Source organism: Cygnus atratus, chromosome 4 (genome assembly GCF_013377495.2).
Source record: "Cygnus atratus isolate AKBS03 ecotype Queensland, Australia chromosome 4, CAtr_DNAZoo_HiC_assembly, whole genome shotgun sequence".
In the NCBI taxonomy this organism is placed as follows: domain Eukaryota; kingdom Metazoa; phylum Chordata; class Aves; order Anseriformes; family Anatidae; genus Cygnus; species Cygnus atratus.
In genome coordinates this window covers 15,174,616-15,198,428 of record NC_066365.1, presented here as the reverse complement: position 1 = coordinate 15,198,428, position 23,813 = coordinate 15,174,616, and the positions used below count along the sequence as shown (strand labels likewise).

Genomic DNA, 23,813 nt, shown 5'->3' with positions numbered 1-23,813 from the left:
CCAAAGGGTGGCCCTTCCCCCAAAAGACCTGCACTCCCCCCAGCACGTCTCCCTTAAACCCTTTTCCCGGCAGCATGCTGGCTGCTGCAGGCGCTGCTCTTTTGCAACCCTGCAGACTTTGGACCTGCCTTGGAGGACCCGAGCCTGAGCCGTGCGTCCCACCAGCGAGCCACACGCAGGTGACATCCCCACCCCAATCCTGCCTGGGAGGGGGTGCTGAGCACAGCACCGCTCATCACAGGCACTCGTCTTGCGCCCCCTGTTCCTCCTCCCCACCCCGGAGCACCCTTTCCCTCCCCTGGTGACGTCCCCATCCCCAGGCACCTCCCCGCGCCTCCATCTTCCACGCGGGGAGGGGAAAAATAAACACCCCTGTGTCTGTGGGCACAGCGCTCCCCACTCCCCACGGCGCCCAGCAGCAGGTAACGGGGAACCCCCGACCAGCCTCCGAAAGGCAAGGCCTGGATACTGGGGGGGTCCAGGGGGGTCTGGTTTCTTCACCAGCTGCGGGGCATGGGGGTGAGCGGGCTGCTGGTCGATCCCCGCAACGGCAGCTCGGCACAGGGACGCAGGGCAGTGGTCCCCGCTGGCTCTGAAAAATGAGGCTGGGATCCTCCACAAAAGTCCGAGGGGTCTGGGGATGGGCACAGGGCTTTGCTTTGCTGGCTGTATCAGTGAGTCCTGCCACCACCCCAGTAACACCAAGAGAAAGGACTTGCCTTTTGCCCGAGGGGCAGCACCCTGCTTTCCTCGAAGCTCCCTCCTGCCCCCACAAAAGCCCAAGCTGGCACCAGGCAGGACACAGGCTTTTTCCCCTCTCGGCACCCCACAGAGCAGGCCCTGAAATGCCAGGGGTGTCTGGGCAAGCACCCCAAGAGCCCTGTGCTGGATCCCAGCAGCAGCAGTCCCCTTGCTCTGGGAGCTCCCCAGGGCTGGCTGTGGCCCCATGAAGACCCCCCCCACCAGCTGGCCCTCTGTGTACCCCCCTGTCCCCATCAGGATGGCCACAACAGACACCTACATGCGCCAGCCCTGGAGCACGGTGCACGGCATCCCTATGGTCTACGCCTTCACCCAAAACTGGGAGCAGGTGGACAAATTCCAGAGCTGCCCTGACGACATCGTGGTGGTCACCTTCCCCAAATCCGGTGAGCAGCCCTGGCACAAGAGAGAGGGGCCCTGTGTGGGAAGTGGGGGGCACTATCCCATGACTACCCGAGCTGGAATCTGGGGGGTTGCCAGAAGGTACTGCGGTGCCTGTGATTGGGTTCAGGTGGGGACAGCAGCAGCGGGACACCTGGCCGCTCCTCACCAGGCACCACCTGGGTCAGCGAGATCGTGGACATGATCCTGCAAGGCGGCGACCCCGAAAAATGCAAGCGGGATTTCATCGTCAACCGGGTGCCCATGCTGGAGTTTGCTGCCCCCGGGCAGATGCTGGCAGGTAGTGGGGTGGGTGGGCAGTGGGTGCCTCTGGGCTCGGGGGCCAGCCTGGCCAACAAGGATGGGGCAGATTGGGCTTTTGGGGTGCACCCTGCTGGTAGCCGAAGCACTTTTTGTAGGCACGGAGCAGCTGGAGGGCATGCCATCCCCTCGCATTATCAAGACCCACATCCCGGCTGATATCTTACCCAAAACCTTCTGGGAGAAGGGCTGCAAGGTAATAGGGCTGGAGGGAACATGCCAGGAGGGACCCAGAAGGGATAAGGGCATGACTACCCCCACCAGAACCTTGCAAATCAGCACGTCACTGACACTGGCCTCTCCACAGATGATCTACGTGGGGCGTAACGCCAAGGATGTGGCCGTCTCCTACTACCACTTTGACCTGATGAACAACCTGCACCCTCACCCGGGGACATGGGACCAGTACCTGGAGGAGTTCATGGCAGGCAGAGGTGGGGTGGGACACCCATGGGTGCATGTGAGGACCCTGAGGATGCTGTCACCCGCTGATGCCCATGGCCACTCTCACTGTGCAGTGGCCTACGGCTCCTGGTTCGACCACGTGAGGGGCTACTGGGAGCGCCGGAGGGAGCACCCCATCCTCTACCTCTTCTATGAGGACATGAAGGAGGTGAGGGGATGGTGCTGATGGTGGGGCTAGGGGCTTGGGGGTGCCAGGGCTGAATGCCGGCCTCTGCGCCCAGGACCCCCGCCGGGAGATCACCAAGGTGGCCCAGTTCCTGGGGCGGGAGCTGTCGGAGGCGGCACTGGAGGCCGTTGCCCACCACACGTCCTTCGAGGCCATGCGGGACAACCTCAGCACCAACTACCGGGTGGTGCCCTCCAACCTCTTGGACCAGGGCATCTCCCCCTTCATGCGCAAAGGTGAGCAGACCCTGGGGCCCCCCGGCACGCCGCCGGCCCTCTGGGCCCTGCTCAGCCCCCTCTCGCCCCCCAGGCATCACTGGTGACTGGAAGAACCACTTCACCGTGGCCCAGAGCGCGCGCTTCGACCAGCTCTACGAGCAGAGGATGGCGGGCACCGACCTGCACTTCCGCACGCACATCTGAGGCCCACCCCAGCCCTGCACACTCCCCCAGATTTCTGCTTTTATGAAAATAAAAGTTTTCCTTCTGCCTTTCCCCACATGCTAGTCTATGTGAAATCTGCTGCATTGCCACGAGGAGCCCCACCGCGTCGCGTGTTGCCCTCTGGGACACACATCTGACAGTGCCCACGTGGCTTTCTTGGGGAGGAATCATAGAATCATTAAGGTTGGAAGAAACCTCCAAGATCATCTGGTCCAACCATCCCCCTGCTACCAATGTCACCCACTAAACCACGTCCCTAAGTGTCAGGTCCCACCCAGAACTGTGTCTCCAGCACAAGGCCGTAAATCTGTTTCACAGCCCCTGTACGCGTCTGTGCCATCTCCCTGCACGCAGTGGTCCCGTACCCACTGCCTCTGACCTCATCGTTGCATCAGCAGGTGTCAGAAAAGGCCCTGCTGAGGTTACACCTCGGCAGGGAGTGGGCCAGGGCTGTTGCCACCCTGCCACCGGTGGCTGCACCATGGCGGAGAACCGAGGTGAGTGGGACGGGGGCAAAAGTGGCCCTGGGCAGCTGGGAGAGGGCTGGGGTCCCATCCTTCCCCCCTGCCCTGGAGCAGCGATAACAAAGGGAGGGTTCTGGAGGTCACTTTGTGCTGTTCTGCTGTCAGAGTCCTGGAAACTCTTCTCCTGCTGCCAGCAACCCGACACCTACTCGATCACCAGGTATGGGGGTGTTGGGGGGGGGGGGGAGGAGCAAGATCCCCCTGCCACACCGCAGGGCTCCCCGCACTGAAAAATAACAGGGCTCACAGGCACGAGGCAGTGCTGCAGCACAGGGGTGACCTGGAGGAAATATTTGCTCTTTGCAGGCAGGGAGTGCCTCTGAAGATGCCATTGCTGAGATACGAGTGAAATAGTCTGAGAGGTTAAAAAATGACCTTTGGATGGGAAATCACTCCACTGTGCTCCAGGGATGGGGCTGGCAGCTGGCTGGGGACATGGGCTGAAAAATTGGGTTACAGCCCCACATACCACTGCTTTTAGCTCCGTTTTTCAGCAAATCCCTTGAGTTTAGCAACTATCCACCACAAATCCAGCAGAAGGAGGTGGGTGTTGTGGCATTTACAGAGCTGCGCTCCCCCCTTGGAAGAAATGCTGCTATAAGCTATAGTAAAATGATTGCAAAGGGTTCCTCCTTCTCCCTCAGGTGCTGAAAGCTTCTGCCTTACCCAATGCTGCTTGCGGGTGCCCCTGGGCTGTGTTGTTTTGTCCAATGAGGAGGCAGCAGGCCCTGAGCCTCCCTGTCATAGAATCATAGAATATCCCAAGTTGGAAGGGACCCATAAGGATCATCAAGTCCAACTCCTCTTGCCTTGCCTGTCCCCTCTTGCCTTGCAGTTTCATGACATTCAACAGTGAGCCAGGGGGTTCGAAAGTGAAGATGGTCGAGGTGAGCCAGGTAACCACAGGGGGGGGCGTGGAGATACCTGCACCCATGGCCCCATCCCCTGGCGCATGGGAAGGGGCTCCCCAGCCAGATGTGGCTTCTCCGTGCCTGGTCAATCCATGCCTGTGTCCTCTCCAGACCTGCATCATCCCCCCTTGAGCTCTGGTGACCTCCACCGCATCCCATGGCACCTCATACCTCCTCTGGGGAGTTGCTTTTCCCCACAACATGCAGGTTTTGTTGGAGGTTTTGTTGTTTTCCTTCTGTCCCTTGTTTCTTGCACTGAGACATCACCAGCCATTTGTCCACATTCATCTCCCCCCATCCTTCTGTGGCTCCACGGACTTCCCTCATGCCATCTACCCCCGGCTGTGTATTTTTGGGCTGAAGGCGTCTATTCAGACACTAGATTGCCTCTGGCAATTCTTTTCTCAGCCCCTCCTCATCCCAACGTCCGGCTGCAGGAATTTCCGTTTGTTCCAGCTCCTGCTGCTTCCACCCAGCACCCCCACTGCACCAAAGACTGCTCCTCCATGCACATGAATGACTTGTTTTTTATTTGTTCCAGGCATTTTCCTCCCTCCCCAAACCTCTCACACACCTACTTTGATACAAAGCTGGGCTTTCCAACATCCCCCCCCTCTTGCTTCCTTTGGCTTGTGCGTTTGCCTGCCAGCCCATAGGCATGGTTTTGCTCCTGATGCATCTGTGGTCTGCTGGATGACCCTCTAATGACACTCCTCACACGCAGCCAGCGGCTCCTGTAAAATGCAAAGGGTACAAAATGCTTCAGAAACTGTTTTTGTTCACGACTATCAATGAGATTTTTTTTATTATTATTATTTTTATCTTTTGTGCTGGCCTCAAAGTGCAGCTGTGGCAGCACCACACTGCTGTATAAAAGTGCAGCAGTGGAGTAGGAAAGCAGCCAAGGAGAGGCAATGCACCTGCAGGTTTCAGGCAGAGGTGGGCTGCAAAGCCCCATATGCTGCAGAGCACCGGCCAACACGCCCACACGGGGGGAACGAACCTTTCCCATAAACACTCTTGTAAAAACCCTCATAAAAACCCTCATAAAACCGGGACTTTGCACCGTTCCGTATGAACTCGGTGCCTCTCTTCACGCTGCTTGCCCGTGCCAAGCTGCAGGCGCTGTACGCCCTGGAGAGCAGCAAGAGGTTTTCCATGAGGCTGCCCGCCTGCGTCCCAGAGCCTGGCCGAGAGCTGCCGAAGCAGTCTGCCAAAGCGCCGGTGAAAACCTCGCTGCTGGCCGTGCGTGTGTCACCTCCAGTCACCCCTGCCTCGCGCTCAGCAGTGGTGGTGAAGACCGCCGAGCTGGTGGCACCCAAAGCAGAGGGTGCTCTCCCATCACTGCCCAAGGCTGACCATCACTCCTCCAGCCTGGAGGCACCATCAGCAGGGAACATGCCAGCCCCAGTCAAAATCCCACCCATGTTTTCAATGCAGGCGGAGAAGGGAACACAAACCCCGGACCCCAAGCCCGCTGTACAGGCAGGTGGGCAGCAATCCCTGCCCTCCCCGCCCGACCAAACGCAAAAGGAGCCATCATTGCAGGCCATGCCAGCAAGGAAGAAGACCACTTACGCCGAAGCCGAGGCACAGACATCGTACGTGAAAATACCCCTGGGGAACAAGTGGCGTGTGTACCGCTTGTGCGCTGAGGCCCAGGTGCAGACCTCGTGCCAGCGCCTGCCAGTGCCCCGCAGCCAAACAGCGCTCCAGCGGGATGCAGAGCTGGCTTAGCACCGCAAACACGCTGCACCCACGTAAGCAGAAAACACGAGTCCTGTTTTAATTCCCCCCATCCAAGGATGGCTTTCCTCTGCTTCTGAAGTTCTTTTTCAGAACAGAAAGCCAGCAGGCAGATGTGGTACGGCATCAAGGTTAGGTATGAGTGGGGGATTAGCAACTATCCACCACAAATCCAGCAGAAGGAGGTGGGTGTTGCAGTAACAGGAATCACAATTTCATTTTCATTTCCCTGTGGAGCTGCAAACATACATTAATTTTTTTATTTCACATAATTGCACGTATTCCAACACATGAATGAATTCCTGCCTGGCTCAATGCAAGAGCTGCTGCCCAGCCATTTGGCAGGATCCATGACAGCCTGGTCTTTGCCCGGCTCCTCTGTGGGCCAGGCCAACTCCCTGATGGGTCCAAACTTCAGCCACTAAAATAAATCACCTTTGAGCTCACCTTGCCCAGGGAAAGCCCTGGTGAAGGACTGGGAGTGAGCGCACGTGAGAAGGCAGGAGGGTGAGCACGCCTGCCCATTCTTGTCTGGTGAGCCACCGGATGGCTTCTGTCACACCTACACCATCTGCGTTTGCAGATTTGGGGTCCCCACTGCGTTCGGCTGTCCTGTGGGAGGGCTGACAGATGCAGGCAAGGCAGGGGTGCACAAGTGCCTGCAGGCAGCTGCAGCGGGTCTCCCCTGCCATGCCTTGTGAGACTTAGCAAGCTCATTGAAAATGCATACAAGGCTCGGCCTGGATCCTTTCTTTTTTTTTTTTTCTTTCTCCCTTGCAGAGTGGAAACGGCCATGGCATGAGCCACCCCGGCGCCTACACATTTACGTGCAAACGTGGACCTGCAGCATCCGAAGAGTGGTGCAGAGAATAAAATCTTAAACTAAACCGAGAAACACAGTGAAATACTGCATGCACGAGAACATCTTTGTCCTCTCGCAGCAGGGTAGAGGGCTGAGATAAAGACACCAGCTGGCTGAGAAGTGTGGTTATGGCACGGGTACCAGCACATTCCCTTTTGCTGGTGTTTCCCTGTGACACTTGGGGCTTACAAGGGGGTAGTTGTTCTACTGAGCCTGAGCACGTGCCTCCACAAATTTCTTATCCCACATGCTTCTGCCTGCACTCAAGGATGGGCCAACCTACAAATTAGACAACTCAACCTTCCCCACCCAGACATTGCCCCCACCCCAAATGCTAGTCTTTTACAACTCAAGACTTTCAAGTCCCCCTTCAGTCCCAAAGCTGCTCTCTTGAAATAAGAGAAAGGAAAATTGCTGTCCTTTGGTGCTTGTCAGGGCAAAAGCCTCTCTATTATGCTCCAGCACTGAAGTTTTGAGGTGCTGGTGGCCATCAGGGCTTACTGGAAATAACAGGGCTGCCAAGCCCAGTTGAAACCCACATTCAGGAAAATGTGGAAGATGCCTGTGTACCTGCGTATGGAAAGCACTAGGCTGGATTCCCTAACTTTTGCATCATTATCCTTGAATAACCTACAGCTATTAAAGATCTGGAGGCAGCACCAGTTCTGTTTGGTAATGCTAGATGTGCGAAATGCAGACACATGACACCATCCACTTTCTTCAGCCCACTTTTGTTTTGTGGATTTCATCCTCTAATCCTCACAATGTTTGTCTTTGCTGCATTAAGAGTAACGTGAGCATCAGCTTTAAAAGCTGCCCTTTTAAATCCTACCTTTAAAAGTATGATTTAACCCTCCAGTTCCACTAGCAATAGCCCTTAATTGCTACAGAGGAATTGGTTACTTGGGGGTTAGAAACAGAAGCTTACGAAATTCAGGAGCACAATTCGACTGACTTCAACTGACTTTGCAACCCCAAACATCAGTACAGGCTGGGGGGGTTAAGGGGACTGAGAGCAATGCTGAGAAGAAGGACTTGAGGGCACTGGTTGATAAAAAACTGAATACAAGCCAGAAATGTGTGCTTGCAGCCCAGAAAGCCAACCTAGCCCTGGGCTGAATCAAAAGTGTGGCCAGCAGGGCAACGGAGGGGATTCTGCCCCTCTGCTCTGCACTTGTGAGACCCCACCTGAAGCCTGAGTTCAGCTCTGGGTCCCCAGCACAAGCATGACACAGAAGTATTAGAACAGGTCCAGAGGAGGGCCACAAGGATGGTCAAAGGGCTGGAGCACCTCTCCTATGAAGACAGGCTGAGAGAGTTGGGTTGTTCAGTCTGGAAAAGAAGAGATCTTATAACAGGCCTTCCAGTGCTTAAAGAGCTTACATGAAGGAAGGAGAGGCTTTTTACTAGGTCATGTAGTGATAGGACAAGGAATAAGTTTTAAACTAAAAGAAGGTAGGTTTAAATTTTATAGAAGGAAGAAATTTTTCACTCAGAGGGTGGTGAAGCACTGGCACAGGCTGCCCAGAGAAGCTGTGGATGGCCCATCCCTGGAGGTGCCCAAGGCCAGGCTGGATGGGGCTTTGAGCAACCTGGTCTTGTGGGAGGTGTCCCTGCCCATGGCAGGGGGGTGGAACTGGATGGTCCCTCCCAACCCAAACCATCCTATGATTTTGTGATCATGGTGAAACTATCGGAGGCTAGGCCAATTACCATAACAACATGCTGGTATAATTGTTCCAAACTGATGGGTTAGAAAGTCAGGTTGAATATTACGGACAACATTTAAAAAACATGGAGCTGTATCTTCAGATTCCTGTAGTTTCAAGTCAGTAAACACTTGCCTTGATTTGCAGAACCAACAGCCACACACACAGCATTTACCAGCAAGGGTAACATACAACTCTTGAAATGCTTTGTAAACAAAGCACAGGATGCTCTTTGTTCCTGTGGGCAGTTTGTAAACAAGTCTATTATTTAACAACTAATTTTGTTGTGCCAGCTAGGACCTTAAAGGAAGCAAAAGATGTTTTTAGCCATCCGACATCGTATCTCTTAGCTACAGGATGCAAATCCTTCTGAGAATCTGGCTCTGTAGCAACATCATGATATTCCCTAGCATGGGGAAGACCGTCCCGGCTATTAAATTACTGGGGCATAACAAAGAAATGAATAATCCCAGAAGACATGCCCCCTTGTGATCATCCCATATTGTATTACTTCCTCCTATTGAAAATCCCTGTTCAGGTGGAACTTATTTAAGGTCCTTCTGCCTGATGCCAACGCTTACCAGAGCTGCTCAGGCACAGAGCAGGTGAGCAACAACTCACAGAAGCGGACTGGCACACCAAATTACACCGTGTGATCCAGAGAAAGATGCTCTTCTACCACAGAAGTCTCTGCTAGGTAAGAGATTTTTGCTGCATGTTATTCACTCCCCCCGAATTGCATTGGATTGAACAAACCATTTTCTGCCCGGGTTTTAGTTCTCATTTTGATTCTTGGTGGTTAAGAGCTCCTTTCAGGACATAGTGCTTACATTTCCAAGGGAGAGCCAGCCCAGAAGATGTGGGTATCACACTGAGAAGAACTTCTAGGGGCCAGAAGGGACACAGAGCCATAGTTAGACACCTGAACCAAGCCTACAACATGACCATGTTGGTGCTGATGTGCCCCAGACAGCAGCAACAACCTCCCCGCACTTGAGCTGCCATAACGTGTATTACTTAAGGAGGGACATTACTTAAGGAGGTGGTTAATGATGTCTGCAACATTGCTTGTCCCTGCCAGTCCTGTCACAGGTCTGGCCAAACGTTCAGGCAAGCAGTTCCTGCAGCGCTGCTGCCTGTTGTTTTGGCAAAGCCCCATGCTTCTTCTGGAAAAAAAAAAAAAAAAAAGAAAAGTAATAATTATCTTTAGGTACAGGTGAATTTCTACCATAAAAAGTAGAAACATGACGGTATACAGACACCATGGCTGTTGCAACTGAAAACAGATCTTCTCAAGTGAGAAGTGGCTATACATTCTCCAGCAAACCTCAGCATTTCTCCAATGTTGGCAGTGATGCCACTTACTCTCTAGTAGTAACTAGTACATCTTCCAGCATTTACTGACTGATACGGCACCAATACAGCTGCAGGAGACCCCTTGTTATTTGCTTTCCTTTCCATGGTAAGGATTTTGCTCCTCAGGGAGGAACTACAAAGGTATTATAAATAAAGGATGAAATTCTTTCACAAATGGACTGGCCTGAGGGTAGCATGGACCTCTGACAGCAGCTGGGACTGCTGCCACCCCTACCTAGGGAAAGGAGTCCCCACAGGGGGAAGCTAGCAAGGTAGGAGGCAGGAAGGGAAAAGCAAATCACCAAGAATCCTTTCCTGTCTTTTCAGTCCACAGACCACACATAGGCCTGAAAGGCCCCACTCGCACAGCAGCGGGCTGTTGCCTTTGCTAAGGGTGCTAGCAAAGTGCCACGGCGCAGAGGTGGAGTGCTCCCAGCTGGAAGGCAGAACTCACAGGATATCTAGCCCTTAATCCTGCCATGGCCGCAAAAGCCAGCAGCTCCACGAAGTGCCTCCAGCTGCTTGTTTTCCAGGTTGCTCTTGTAGGGCCTGTCTGCTGTGGGAATGTGCTGGTCTGGCCAACGGAAGGCAGCCACTGGCTAAATGTGCAGACAGTCATACGGGAGCTCATCCGTCGTGGGCACAGCGTCACCGTCCTGGTATCCAACGCCTCCCTCTTCATTCAACCCAAGGCTGAGGCCACAGAGAAGTTTGAGGTCTTTAACGTGCCCTTCAAGAAAGACACCATCGAGAACCTGATCGAGGAGATCGTGGCACTGTGGCTGAACAACAGGCCAACAACCCTGACCTTCTGGCAGTTTTACAAGGAGCTGGGAAAACTGTCCAAAAGCTGGCACCAGCTCAACAGGCAGATGTGCGATGCGGTGCTGTCCAACCAGGAGCTGATGGCCCACCTGCAGGGGTCTGGCTATGACCTGCTGCTCTCAGACCCAGTGACCCTCTGTGGGGACCTTGTGGCTCTCAAGCTGGCGGTCCCCTTCGTGTACTCGCTGCGCTTCTCCCCGGCTTCCACCGTGGAGAGGCACTGTGGCAAGATCCCAGCCCCGCCGTCCTACACGCCCGCAGCCCTGTCTGAGCTCACCGACCGCATGTCCTTCAGCGAGAGAATAAAAAATATTGTGTCTTATCACTTGCAAGACTATGTTTTCCAGAGCTACTGGGGAGAATGGGACGTCTACTACAGCAAGATCTTAGGTAAGCCTTTGCTACCTCGCTTCTCATTCATTACACAGCCTCCCATGTTATGAGCTGCAGAACAGGAGGCAAAGGCAAGGTCTGGAGGGTGTCAGCCAGCATGGCCAGCAAAAAAAAAAATTTTTACGTCCTTATGTGGGAAAAGGAGCAAGCTGCCAGTGAAGGAGCCAGGCAGCCCAAGCCAGGCAAAACTGGGACCTTTTACAGGCAGCCAATACGTCAATCTGGAACTGTAGGTCAGAGGGATTGCAGAAACCAAAAGAATAAATGTATTTACAAAGGAGGAGGCACATTTCCCTGGGGACCCTGCTAGCAGGGCAACACTTCCAGTCTTAAGCCATTAGTCACCAACCTACCCACCCTGGGTATGACTCCATCAATTGCACCCACCCCTGACAGGGTGCTGTGCAGGCATGCCACTGTATGGAGACAGGGATCAGCAGGCATCCCAGCTGCTGGATTTGCTGTACTTGGTTCTAATGCAGAGGCTGAAGCAACTTTCACACCATGGACTGTGGATGTATAAGCTGAGCTCACCTTGCTGAGAGCTCAGCTTGTACATCTCCCCCTCAATGACTGCTTGCACAGAAAGCAGACAGCACCAGAGCTGCTTTCCCAATGCAGAGCATCACAAGGCGGGGACAGGGGGATGACTGGAGAGTTACACGCAACCTTGACCCTTAGTAGCAACACCGAGGTGCACTGTGGCTTTGTAATAGAAACTTCGTTTACATCACAGGTAATTAAAACCAACCCTCTCTAAGTAAAGACTGTTTTGTGCAAACACGCTCCACCCACAAGCAAACAGTGAAAGCAAGAAGGCTTTTGTTCCGGACTGTTTTGAGCAAATACATCAAAAAATGTATTTAGGTAAGTACGTGTTAATTACACGCAGTCACCATGATTTGTTTACTGAGCTCACACGTACCCCCTGAAATGAGGCACTTCCAAGTCTCATGGGACGCAGCCGCCTGCAACTGCCTGCACACTGCGGGACTCAGCAAGGACACCAAGCTCTTGTCGTGTGCACAGCACATGGGCCATAGCATAGGGGCCCCAGCTTGGCTTCTCATGGCCCAACCACTACCACCACCTTTGCTTTCATGCTGGAAACGACGCTCTGGACAGCACGGGAGCCACAGCAAAAGCCTCGCACAACAGCATGATTAGGAAAACTGTGAGCAACAGAGCTAGGCAGGAGCCCAGCGACTCAGTTCTGGCACAGCAAAGAGGGCTCACATTATTCCTTACCTGCAAATCAGGAGCGTGGCGACAGCTAAAGCAATTTAGCGTAGTTTCCGGTTCCACTTACGGTGCATTATCGGCACCTAGTGGCAGGCAGGACAACCCATGCCATCACCTCCCAGCTCTGGCCTCCCTCCGGGCTGGCTCTGGGTAAGGCAAGTCCACGTGAGGACAGGACAGGTTTATTCTGACACTGGAGTCGCTCGCTTTCCCACGTCGCTTCATCCACTTCGAGACCCAGATTTCCACGTTGAATGCAATGTAAACAGATGCTTAGCAACTTTATGAAGCAAAATGGTGCCTCCACCTTTTTGGGGGTGAACATCACCTGCACTTTCAGCTGCCAGAGAAATGGCAGTCACCGCTTGTACCCAGACCAGCAGACTGTAGTTAGGCAGGCACGACGGGCAGGACAGCTAGCAGGATGTGACCCGCACAGGGCGGAGTCCCCCAGGCTCACAGCTCTCTGCACTGCTCCAGAGGAAACGTCTCCCAGTTTCAGCGAGCCACTGACCACCAGATGGTGCCAGATGGTCCCAGTCACCTTTTCCCCAGGAAAACACGTGTTATCCAGGACGGGATTTTGCACCAGCTACCTTGGCCCCTTGCCTGCAGTGCAAGGCAGTGTCATGCAGGCCCAGCCCAGCTTGGCTTGGCTTGGCCTGCTGCTCCCAGTGAAGGAAGGCCACGGGCGCACTGCGAAGCAAGGCAGACCATGGCTGGCAAGGAGGTGGCCGTGCTGTGGCTGCTGGCTGTGCTGGGCTCAGGGTCTGGTGGGAAGGTGCTGGTCTGGCCGGTTGACAACAGCCACTGGCTCAATGTGGAGTACATCCTCAAGGAGCTTGTGGCCCGGGGCCACGAGGTGACCGTGCTGCTGCCTTCATGCTTCCTCATCCTCAACGCCACCCAGCACTCGCCCTTCCACTTTGAGGTGGTCGAGGTGCCGATCAGCAAAAAGGAGATGGCTGCCATAATGGACGAATCTTTCTATTTTTGGTTTTACGAGGAGAGAGAGTTACCTGTCTGGGAAAGCGTTTACAAGATAGCTCAAATGCTGCGCAAGCTGGAGATTGTAACCAAAACCATCTGTGATGGAGTCCTGAGGAACAAGATGCTGATGGAAAGGCTGAGGGCATCTGCCTTCGATGTTCTCGTTGCAGATCCACTGGTGCCCAGCGGGGAGCTCTTTGCAGAGATGTTGGGTATCCCTTTTGTGTACACCATCCGGTTCTCCATAGGCAATACGGTGGAGAGACTCTGCGGAGGGCTCCCAGCACCTCCTTCCTATGTGCCAGCCATCCTAAGCCGCCTAACAGACAAGATGTCCTTCATGGAGAGGCTAAAAAACATCGTCTCCTATGCTCTGCAGGATTTCACGTATCACTACCTTTTCTGGGGAAACTGGGATCAATACTACAGTGATGTTTTAGGTAAGGCTGCTCTTACTTATAGAGATTACACCTGCCATACACATAGGGCTACAAACCCAGAGCCTTGGTACAAGGTACCAGCCAGGACCAAGGCAGTCCTGAATTCCTTTCCTTCCTCCAAAATCTTCCACGTCACAGCTAATAACCCAGGCAAGTACAAACCTTACCTGCTTCTAGCTATGCTGCTACAGCTCAAACAATATAGGTACTTTTAAGATGGGCAAACCAGTGCTAACACCACTTGAAATAGAAACAGGTCAGTCAATCATACATCAAATGCAACAGACACAAAGAAGAGCAAAATAACATTGCATGCCTACTAAATTCAACTGATGAACTTCTGAAGAAAATTACAAAGCTGTAGAAGGCTATCTAACATTACATTTTTTTCCCTAATACCATTCTCACATCCTTAGTTGTCTTCAGTATGAGAGAAAGCAGCCTCCCAGGGACTGTAAAAGGTCTGGGAGAGCAGCTAGCCCTGCTGGCTAGGAAAAGTGCACCGAGTCTCAATTTGCAGTGATGAAAGGCCCCCAGCAGAAAGGAGGAAAGGTCCTTGGCTTTTCTGAAGGTGTCTAAAAGAAGTAGTAGAAGATAGTTGGGCTTGTTTGCTTGTTTAATTAATATCAATTGCAGAATTAATTTTGAAGTTTTAAGAAGTTATTGTTATGATTAGAAGGAAATAGGACAATTTGTATGTGCGTGTGGTGAAGGGAGAGGAATTAAAGGGCTATTATTATTCCAATGTGAGGACTTACATATTTTTATTTATTTCTCAGATCTGTAGTAGCGCATGGCTTTGTTGAGAAAGCTAAGTTGGCAGTAAGTCCTACTACTGCAGTACTTAGCTGCATATTTACGTGTGCTACTTATCATGTTTGGCAGAGGGTAGAAAGCCTTGTGCTGGCAGCAGTGTGTGCTTTGAGCCAGTGCTATGTCAGCTTCCGGCTGCTTGTGTAATTGTGTGATTTGTTGGGTTTTCTACTAGTCATAAAATGTGTGCTTTAGCACTTAAGGTTACATATACAAAGCCTGTGCTAACCCACCTGTTCTCCCCTCTGACTGCAACCTGCTTTGGTCTGGGCAGTATCTCGTGGTGAAGGAGGTGTGAAAGAAAGGGCCAAGCACTCCAACGTGGCAATATCTGCAGCTTGTGCAGTGCACGTGTACAGCACCACCACCTCCTTGGAAAAGCTTTTTCTGTGTCCTTACAATGACTTTGGCTGCTTTTCTGTCTAAAGGCTTTTCCTGTCTGAAGTCTTTCTCGAGGGGTGAAGCTGAGACATGATGAAAGCCTCCTGCTCCATCCTCTGACCAGTGAGGGTCCCATGTGGTGGTGCTGAGCTCCTGGAGGTGTGCTCAGGCCCTGCTTAGACTCAGCCTGAGCCTCATTCTCCTTCTGCTCAGGAAAGAGCAGCTGCCTGTTCTCCTCCCAGAACGCATCTGCTGCACCAAGCATCTCTGATTGCTCCGTGGGATTACCTTCAGGAGGGGAAGTCAGGCCTCTTGTGTAGAACTGCCCTGGGCAGGGAGGGGACAGGAGGTGGTAAGCAAAACCCGACCTCTTCACCTACTCCTGTTTCTTCCCTGGGATGATCTTGGTGCTGGGATGACCTCTGCCAGGACTGTGACCTTCCAGCAGCGTGCCCACAACATCTGGTAATAGAGAAAACAGGATGAGAGCACTCTGTGTGGGCTAGTTGTGAATCACTGCAGGATGTTGTGTCTGCACCTAATAAATCAGGAGATTAAAACTGTAACTGGCCTTACAGGTAGGTTGGTTCCTACAGGGCAAAGAAGCAAATCTGACTGTAATCAAGAGAAAAGACTGGGTTAATCCTTTCGCTGACAAAAAGGTCCCTTGGGCTGCTCATGTGCTCTCTCTAGCCCAAACTCCTGCTGGGCATAGAAATGTATAGCTTCACTTTGAAGATCTGGCAGCAGGGCAAGGATTTCTGGTCCTCACATGCTGCAGATTGCACTCTGTGGTGAGCAGAAACAGGAATTGCCTTCACTTCCAGAGATTGGCTGCAGCTCTGGAGGAGACTCCAGAATGGGATTTTTTGCTTGCCTGGCCCTCCCGTGAGTGTTTGGTGTTCCGACATGCCCTCTTGCCAAGGCTGGCGCCAAGCGGATCTTACTTTCATTGGCTGTCTCTGAAGTTGTTTGCACTCTGAGCAGTGAGCTGCTTCCAGCCTGGTCAGACTGGAGTTGTGCACGGACTGCTGAGATAATGGGACAAAGGTTCCTCTGGCTGCTCTGGGCCTACACATGCTGCTGGAGTGCTGGCTTTTGTGGGAAGGTGGTGGTCTGGCCCACCGATGCAAGTCACTGGATCAACATCAAAGTGCTGCTGGAAGAGCTCGTTCTCCGGGGTCATGAAGTGACTGTGCTGGTGCCATCAAGCAATCTGCTCATCAACTACGAAGACATCTCTTCACCTTTCACTTTTGAGGTCCTGCAAGTGCCCTTTTCCCAGGAGAACCTGAATGCTGTCATGGAGGACTTCCTCAATCTCTGGATGAATGAGCTTCCTAATCTGTTCCCCTGGGAGGTCATGTGGAGGATGACAGAGCTCATAGGCTCCTTTTCTGACATGTCAAAGCAGACCTGTGACACTTTGGTGACAAACCCTCAGCTGATTGCAAAGCTGCAGCAGGCCAAGTTTGATGTTCTGATCGCTGACCCTCTGTCTGTAGGTGGAGAGCTTGTAGCACAAATACTGGAAATCCCTTTTGTCTACAGCTTCCGCTTCTCTGACGGGAACGTGGCAGAGAGGCTGTGTGGTGGGCTCCCATCCCCACCTTCTTATGTGCCTGCTAGCACAGTGGGGATGACGGACCAGATGTCCTTTGTGGAGAGACTGCGGAACTTCCTCTTTTACCTTTACACGGATTTATTTTTCTTCAAGTTTTGGCGAGATGAATGGGATGGGTACTACAGTAATGTCTTAGGTAAGGCAGCTGCTGAGCAGTCTCTCTTGCATAGGTTGTGCCTTTTGAATGCTTTGAGAGCCTAGTGCTATAGTATCAAAATACTTTCTCCAGATGTCTCACAATTATGCTGATGATCTCCTTGAAGATGTAGTCCCATGTTAGAGGGGATCATGCTGAGCTCCTTCCAGCTCTGACAGAAGAAAGGGGAAGGTCTCTGAAGGAGGCCCTGGATCACTGCAAAAGAAGACACCAGTCCCTGCTCTGTCACAGCCACCAGCCCATTCTGGTTCTGTACTTCAGTCCTCATTCTCAACTGCATTCATTTGCTGTAGAACAGATCTCTGATTTCTTTTATTCTTTTCTACATGTTAAGCAGAATATTTTCATGCAAAATTTAAAAATTCATTGTAGCAGCTTCCATGTGCAGTAGTGTACAGTTACCCTGATTTCTTAACAGAGTCCAGCAGAGATGACAATTCTGTTTAGGTTGCACAGAGATTGTGCTTTACCTTTTAGGGCTGATACAGCCTAACAGATACATGTGCGGTTCTGCTACAGTTTCACTTAAGGATCTTTATAGCATGTAGTCGCAATTTTTGTCAATGATGATGCTCCTAGTCAGCTCTTCCGATGAGCTGCGTGCCCATTTTAGTGCCTATAGAGGAATTTAGAGGACAATTGTTGTTTCTTAATTTTGAGGACAGGCACGCTGACTGTCTTTGGACAACTGAGAAGCACAACGCACCATTCATTCATGTTGCATTGCATGCATCACCTGGAAGTATCTGGCAGCCCTGCTTGGTATGGGATGCTAAGTGTGAGTTCACCCTTCCCAAGAATAAATGTTAAGTATTTTCACCTTTCCCTTTCTTCCATCATCCAGAGTTTGAAATATAGTTTCCTCAAACAACATACCTGAAACTTTTGTTCCAGCCTAGTACAGCTCATGCTTGATTCAAAGTCTGTTAAAGAGACCTTTTAGTTCAATGGACTTTGAACCTTGTACAGAGTATCTGTGTTCATACAGGTAACAACTGAACAGCAAGCACAAAGGCATTACTCTGCTGACCTCTGATCTCTTCTCTGTTTCGCAAGAACACCTCTCTGCCTTCCAAACTAGTCCCTTCTCCCTGGATTGAACTTTTCTACCACGTAAGACTTAACGACTTCAGAATACAACTTAAAGAGCAACACCTTTGTATCACTCTAGTTTTAATTTTCACTCCAGTAATTTTATAACTGAGTCATTACCCTCCACTGTAGAAGCAAAACAAAACAAACAAAACAAAACTTTATTTGTAATGCTGATCAAGTAGTATAAGGTGCCCCGCTTTCATCTTTCTGCTTATTTTGCTTGGATCCTGTTTGCATTGAGCTTACTTTGGAAAATCACTTATTAACACTTTTAACCCTCTTACACCTCAGTTCCACTTTGTGGGGAAAATACTGAAGACAACTTTCAAGATGTGTGTAAGAATATGTATTTTTCCAAATGGGAAGCTATAAAAGAGTTTTTCCCATTGATCTTTTTTTTTTTTTTTTTCTACAAATGGGTTTCTAGGGACATTGGATTTTGCATAGAATTGCATTCAGAGAACCTTTAGTTTTGGCAAAATTTTCCAATTATTTTTCAGCAGCAGCTTACCCAGTCCCCAAGGCTGTACCTGTTTTGCACTGTAGCCTGAGTAGCCACAGTCTGAGTCACCATTTGAAAAATGCAACAGAACTCAGTTAAAAACTCTCTTCTTCCCTGATTTGTGATCATCACTTAGTGATTCATTTACTTCTGTTAGGATGTTAAGTTCTGTGTGATTGTTCTCTTCCCCAAAGTGGGTTTTTATTGTAAGCATGGGTAATAAAATCTTCCATAAATACAAGAAATGCACAGAAACTAAATGCTTCCCAACTTACTCATGTACTGCTCTGAATTTATTCTGAAGGTTCAAAGTGGTTGTAAAGATACTATTGCCTTGGTTGCAGCAACCTGCCAAGGCTGAACAGGGTTGGGGCAAGGTCTAGATTTGTCCAAGTTTTCATTTCATGCTCAGTTTGACTGGGAGTGCCAAAAGACAAAGGTAAAGCTCCTATTTTGTAATCTACTGCAAACAAGATTATACCTGTAATTGTCCTAAATGCCTTGTACCTTGTCCATAGGAAGGCCTACAACCCTGTGTGAGACGATGGGGAAAGCAGAGATATGGTTAATCAGAACGTACTGGGATTTTGAATTTCCACGCCCTTTCCTGCCCAACTTTGAGTTCGTTGGAGGACTTCATTGCCAGCCTGCAAAGCCGTTGCCAAAGGTATTCGGACTTCATTCTGCCACTGGTTGGTTATCCGCACAAGCAGTTTCCCTCCCTGAACAGCCATGCAAGCCATGTCATGAGAAAACTCATTCTTAAAGATGCTCTGCTGCTGGTGGGGAGCACAGAGCTATTGAGCAATCTGCCCAGACTTGTACACACTGAAGGCTGGGATTACAGCTTGCTGTCTGAAAAAATGATAGCTGAGGTCACCAGGAGCAAATACGGGTGTTTGTTTTAGGAGAAATACGTACTACCTCAGAGTGTAAGATTTAATTCTAAGATACAGACCTCCAGCCCATGAAAACACTCAAATATCTGATGCAGCAAGGTACTGTGACTGGACTAATTTGTTAGACAAAATGGAGCCAAGACTTGCAGAAAGAGAATAGTGCTGAACACTTCTCTATTAGTGCTTAGTTTAAGACATTGTAACGAGAGTAAAATATTCTGCTTCCCCAGCCTATGTTCTGCTGTGACTGGCAATATTCAAGTGGAATTTCAAACTGATGATGATGACAACATGACATGCTCTGGTCTAGAATATCACCCCTGCAGGAACCTTATAGGAGGCAGGGTATTTTTCAGTTTAAGTTGTCTACTGAAAAAAAAAATTGTAACTCTTCTTAACTCAACCCCTGCTACAAGGGTTGAGTTGAGGGAGAGGGATAGCCATTCCCTTTTGGATGCTCCATTTCATACGACACCATCTAAAAGAATGAACAGGAAGATCTGTTGGTCTGACATGTAAAATCTGGTTAGCAATACATGCTGTACTGGAGGAAATACAGAACTGGCTAACAAAGTGACTGCAATGTCTTGACAAATCTCTGATCGTGATGTTGCAACAACCTAACAGTTTCCAGCAATGTCTCTTGCTGCAGAGCTGTGAAATGCGTAGGACCTGTTCCAGAAAAATTGAGAACCACGACAAACTATGCTAGGGAGGGTGTCACAGGGTATGGCCTTCTAACTCCAGTACCTGGATCCATTCCTGCTGGTCATGCTCTGAAAGAAATGTGTCCTGAAACTGCTTGACTTGCTTTCAGAGACAAAGCTTCTGTTACCTGTCTCAATGCTTGTCCCAATCCTTCTTCGGGAGAAGTTGCCTGTTTTGCACATGGCCAGGTGTATCTTTCTAACAGCCTTCTGTCAACAGAGGTACTCATATGCCACGATCAGATATCACCTCAATAAACTAAATTATGCTCTCTGTTCACATAATCTGCGTAATCTGCATTGTGAAATCACTATTATCATGCTTTCTGCCTCCTAGGAAATGGAAGAATTTGTTCAGAGCTCAGGAGAACATGGCATTGTGGTATTTTCTCTCGGATCAATGGTCTACAACCTGACTGATGAAAAAAGTAATGTGATTGCCAGAGCGCTCAGCCAGCTTCCACAAAAGGTGAATTTACTTTCAAGTATAAAGCAATCTGCCTTGTTTTTTGTCATTTTTATTCCCTTCAGCAAGCCTTTTACGCTTGATTTCTATCTGCATCTCTGCTGGATATGCCATGGCCAAGAAGCTAGGCTCTGCAAAAAGGCAGATGGCTGAGTTGCCTCACATAGCGTTCCGGTGTTTCTCTCCCCTCCCTGGCCCCAAACTAAATGGCATGGAGGTGTGTTCATACGCAAAAATATAAAAATCCCTCTGTGTGGAAAGCCCATAATAACTAACCGAAGATATAAATTGGAGCCAAAGCTATTTGAATCACGGGGGAAAGGGAAGTGGGTTTAAGATAAGGTCCTACATTACATGTAATAATACAGAAGGGCATGCCACAGGCACTGTGTTTATCTTAGTATTCCTTTATTCAAGGTCCTTTGGAGGTACAAAGGAAAGAAACCAGAAGCTCTGGGCTCCAACACCAGGACTTATGACTGGATACCCCAAAATGACCTGCTTGGTGAGACTGATTCTATCTGGGATGCATTACACCCTTTGAAAAACTGTTTCCTTTGTTCTTCTGCTAAAATGGCTTATTTGGGTGGAAAATAAACACAACACTTGCAGCTATAGTTAGTTTTGTACCTCGAGCAGCAGAGGTTTGCTCTTTGAGCCTTAATTTCCTAGCCTGATTTTGACTTCAAGGTGAGTGGCTATACAAGAACTATGGAAGATGCAGCCAGATTGTAAAGGGAATAGGAAGCAGCAGCTCACGAAGGCAGCAATTTGAGCTTAGCTATACAGACGGATCTCTTAAGCAAATGTCTGTCTTAGGGAGCCCAGTGGCATTTGTTTGGAAGGGCTAAGCACCACCTGTAGGCAGGAGGAAGACGGTAAGAAAGTAGTTCTGTACTCTGGAGCTGCATTTCACATCTGCAGTTCATTTCCTGGGCTCATTCTTCAAAATGATTGAAGAAAGGCTGCAGAAGGAGGCTGCTATGAACCTGAGGCCATGTAAAAACTAAAACCTAGAACTGCATGACAGCAGAAGGGCTAAAGTAACTCTGGGGTTGTGAATGTGAAGGTTCATGTACTGCATTCAATATGAATGTATGGAAGCTAAGTGTGCAGGTGTTGATGCTGATCCAGAGGGCAGGGCTGTTCCCTTCTCTAGCAGCACATCTGCCCAAGTAGTTGGCAGCTCTGATATCCCAGAGATCACGGTCTGCTGCTGTTACACACATCTCTCCTTCCCTGTTCCAGGCCATCCCTTGACGAAAGCCTTCATTACTCATGGTGGCACCAATGGGATCTATGAAGCTATCTACCACGGGATCCCGTTGGTTGGGATTCCCATGTTTGCTGACCAGCATGACAACATCGCTCACATGAGGGCAAAGGGAGCTGCAGTTGAGCTGGATTTCGGCACACTGAAGACAGAGGACCTAGTTGATGCAGTGAATACAGTCATTAACAATTCCTCGTGAGTTTTGTTCTTACTATAGGATAAGGTTATTAAAACCTTGGGCTGCTGATGTGAGAAATTCTGCTGTCTCTTGTGGGAATCCAAAATACCGAATAGCTGGTGCTTGGGTTGCAGATGAAAACTGTCTCTTTACTGAGAATTTGCATCTCCCAGAAGGAGAGTTTAGTAATACTATTTTCTTTGTATTACGTTTTAAGATCCCTTTGAGAAAGATAGCTCTTGGAAAGCTCAGAGCAGCTCCTGAGATGATTCTCTGCTGTTCAATGTTAAGTTCTTCAGAGGCTTTGTGTGAAAATGCCAGTTGTTACAGGTACTCGGTTTGGAGCCATCACAGTTCTTTCTCTTACCCCTGAGTCACCAATATCCTTAGTTAATCTAGCTATGTAATATCTGAACAGATGTGCAAATAGTTCCATGTTGCTTTTTCAACGGAGTAACTGGAATACTTTTTCTATTCAAAAGATTGGCTTTTTCTATTACAGTTTACATGTCGACTTTTGTGCAGACAGGAGTAAACTGGGCTGGTTTCAAATATTTTTAAATCACATTGATGAAAGTGAAAGCAGTGCTTTCTATCTTTCTCAAGAGCAGGGCTAGCTGTGGAATGGGTTGCTTCAGGAAACAGTGACAAATCTCCTTGGTTTCTTCTTTTTTCTTTCCAGCTACAAGGAAAATGCTTTAAGATTATCCAAGATACACCACGACCAGCCAACTAAGCCTCTGGACAGAGCTGTCTTCTGGATTGAATTTGTCATGCGTCACAAAGGAGCAAAGCACTTGAGACCAGCCGCTCACCATCTCACCTGGTACCAGTACCACTGCCTGGATGTTCTGGCATTCTTGTTCACCTGTGCAGCCATTGCTGTCTTCATTCTTGTCAAGTGCTGCCTATTTTGCTGTAGGAAACGTGGTAGAATTGCAAAAAGAAAGAAAGAATAGCTGTGCTGTTCCCGTCAGCCCTCTTTCTTCCTTGTAGGTTGCTGGCTCAGCAAGGCATTTACGCATATTCCTCAGTAAATAAAATTATTAGGATATGCTTTAAGCTGGACATATCACAAAGCACCTCATTGAACTGGGTCATGCTAAAAATCAGTTACAGAGCAGAGTTGCTTGCTTAGCCAGTAAATTCCTTCTGGCCTCGATAAGATTGAATTATAAATGCTTAATCCCTTGGGATGCTGTTAGTTATCACACAGGGTTCCCAAAACGGTAATCGCTGCTCTAACTTGTCACATTCAATTTGGTACAATTCATAAATACAGCCCTCCTGCGTGTTGTCTTGTGGTCTCTGAACTTAAAACTAGTTTTCTTAGTCTATCTCTGACCTTCCCTATAACATCATCCATAAATCAAAATCAAAATGTCTCTCCTGTCAGAAAAGCTCTTTCCAGATTGGACAGTGAAGCCAAGGTCATGAGATCCTGAAAAAGTGCCCATCTGAACGGTTAACTAAGGTCATAAAAAATTGGGAGCTGCAGGAGACTGGTGAAGGCTTTATCACCACTTTTTACAAATGCACTGACAGTGGCTGAGGGGGAGACAGGAACATATTTAAGTCCTAAAAACAGCACAGAAATGGCTTTCTTTCCTCCAAGAACCATCTTTTTTCCATCCAACATGCTTAGAGTCCTGCTGCACAGGCCATCATTCTGCAACACAACAGGAGCACGAAAATAACTTCCACCTGTCATCTTAACCCCCAAGATCCTCTAAGCCACACTCACTGATAAATCCAGGAAAACCCTCAGACGTGGAACTTCGAATTAAAGTCACACATAGGAACGGTGCAGGAACACTTAGGAACACTTGCTTTGCCTGAAGTACTGGTGTGAAAACAATGCTGCCCTTGGCTCAGATGGAATAGTCTTACATGCTGCACTCCTGAAATTATTAAATAAGTCCTTAGTGATGAAAGGCTATTAGACTGATGATACTTCAGGCCTCCTGTTCAAGGTGAGGTTACTCCACTGTTGTACCAGTGTACTTAAGAATCTGCCCCAATTTTAACTGACATTTGTTGCATTCTGGATGCTGCATATTCGTTCAAAAACAAAATAGACTGAGAAAATGTTATATTCGTATAATAAAATTCCCTACATGGTATTAACTTTTTCATTGGCTTTTTTTGTTAACAGCTTCAGCTCCGCTAAAATCTCTTCATA

The 23,813-nt window shown here is 49.6% G+C and overlaps 3 protein-coding genes across 11 annotated transcripts in view; 2 read left to right on the top strand and 1 right to left on the bottom strand.

Annotated features, from left to right (window-relative positions):
• Positions 1–151: 151 nt before the first annotated feature.
• LOC118247837 (sulfotransferase 1B1) lies at positions 152–2,593 on the top strand. 5 transcript variants are annotated; one of them, XM_035546173.2, is made up of 8 exons: positions 152–422; positions 1,000–1,148; positions 1,316–1,444; positions 1,563–1,660; positions 1,772–1,898; positions 1,983–2,077; positions 2,151–2,331; positions 2,405–2,593. In XM_035546173.2, the coding sequence occupies exons 2-8, from the start codon at positions 1,001–1,003 to the stop codon at positions 2,515–2,517; spliced, it is 891 nt and encodes a 296-aa protein (XP_035402066.1). In that variant the 5' UTR covers positions 152–422; position 1,000; the 3' UTR covers positions 2,518–2,593. The 5 variants fall into 5 exon arrangements, with proteins under 5 accessions (XP_035402066.1, XP_035402050.1, XP_035402082.1 ...); XM_035546157.2 differs by having other exon boundaries at positions 286–422; positions 1,274–1,444; XM_035546189.2 differs by lacking the exon at positions 1,316–1,444 and having other exon boundaries at positions 286–422.
• Positions 2,594–4,482: 1,889 nt separating this feature from the next.
• Positions 4,483–23,813, bottom strand: part of YTHDC1 (YTH N6-methyladenosine RNA binding protein C1) — a 42,904-nt gene continuing 23,573 nt past the window's right edge. For all 5 annotated transcript variants that reach the window (XM_035546033.2, XM_035546055.2, XM_035546071.2 and 2 more), the window contains one exon: positions 4,483–4,707. In XM_035546033.2, coding sequence (XP_035401926.1) covers positions 4,688–4,707 — 20 coding nt within the window. In that variant the 3' untranslated portion in view covers positions 4,483–4,687. The remainder of the gene's footprint in view (positions 4,708–23,813) is intronic.
• LOC118247811 (UDP-glucuronosyltransferase 2A2-like) lies at positions 12,533–23,747 on the top strand. The gene is made up of 6 exons (XM_035546118.2): positions 12,533–13,536; positions 18,627–18,775; positions 20,052–20,183; positions 20,598–20,685; positions 21,429–21,648; positions 22,314–23,747. The coding sequence occupies exons 1-6, from the start codon at positions 12,627–12,629 to the stop codon at positions 22,588–22,590; spliced, it is 1,776 nt and encodes a 591-aa protein (XP_035402011.1). The 5' UTR covers positions 12,533–12,626; the 3' UTR covers positions 22,591–23,747.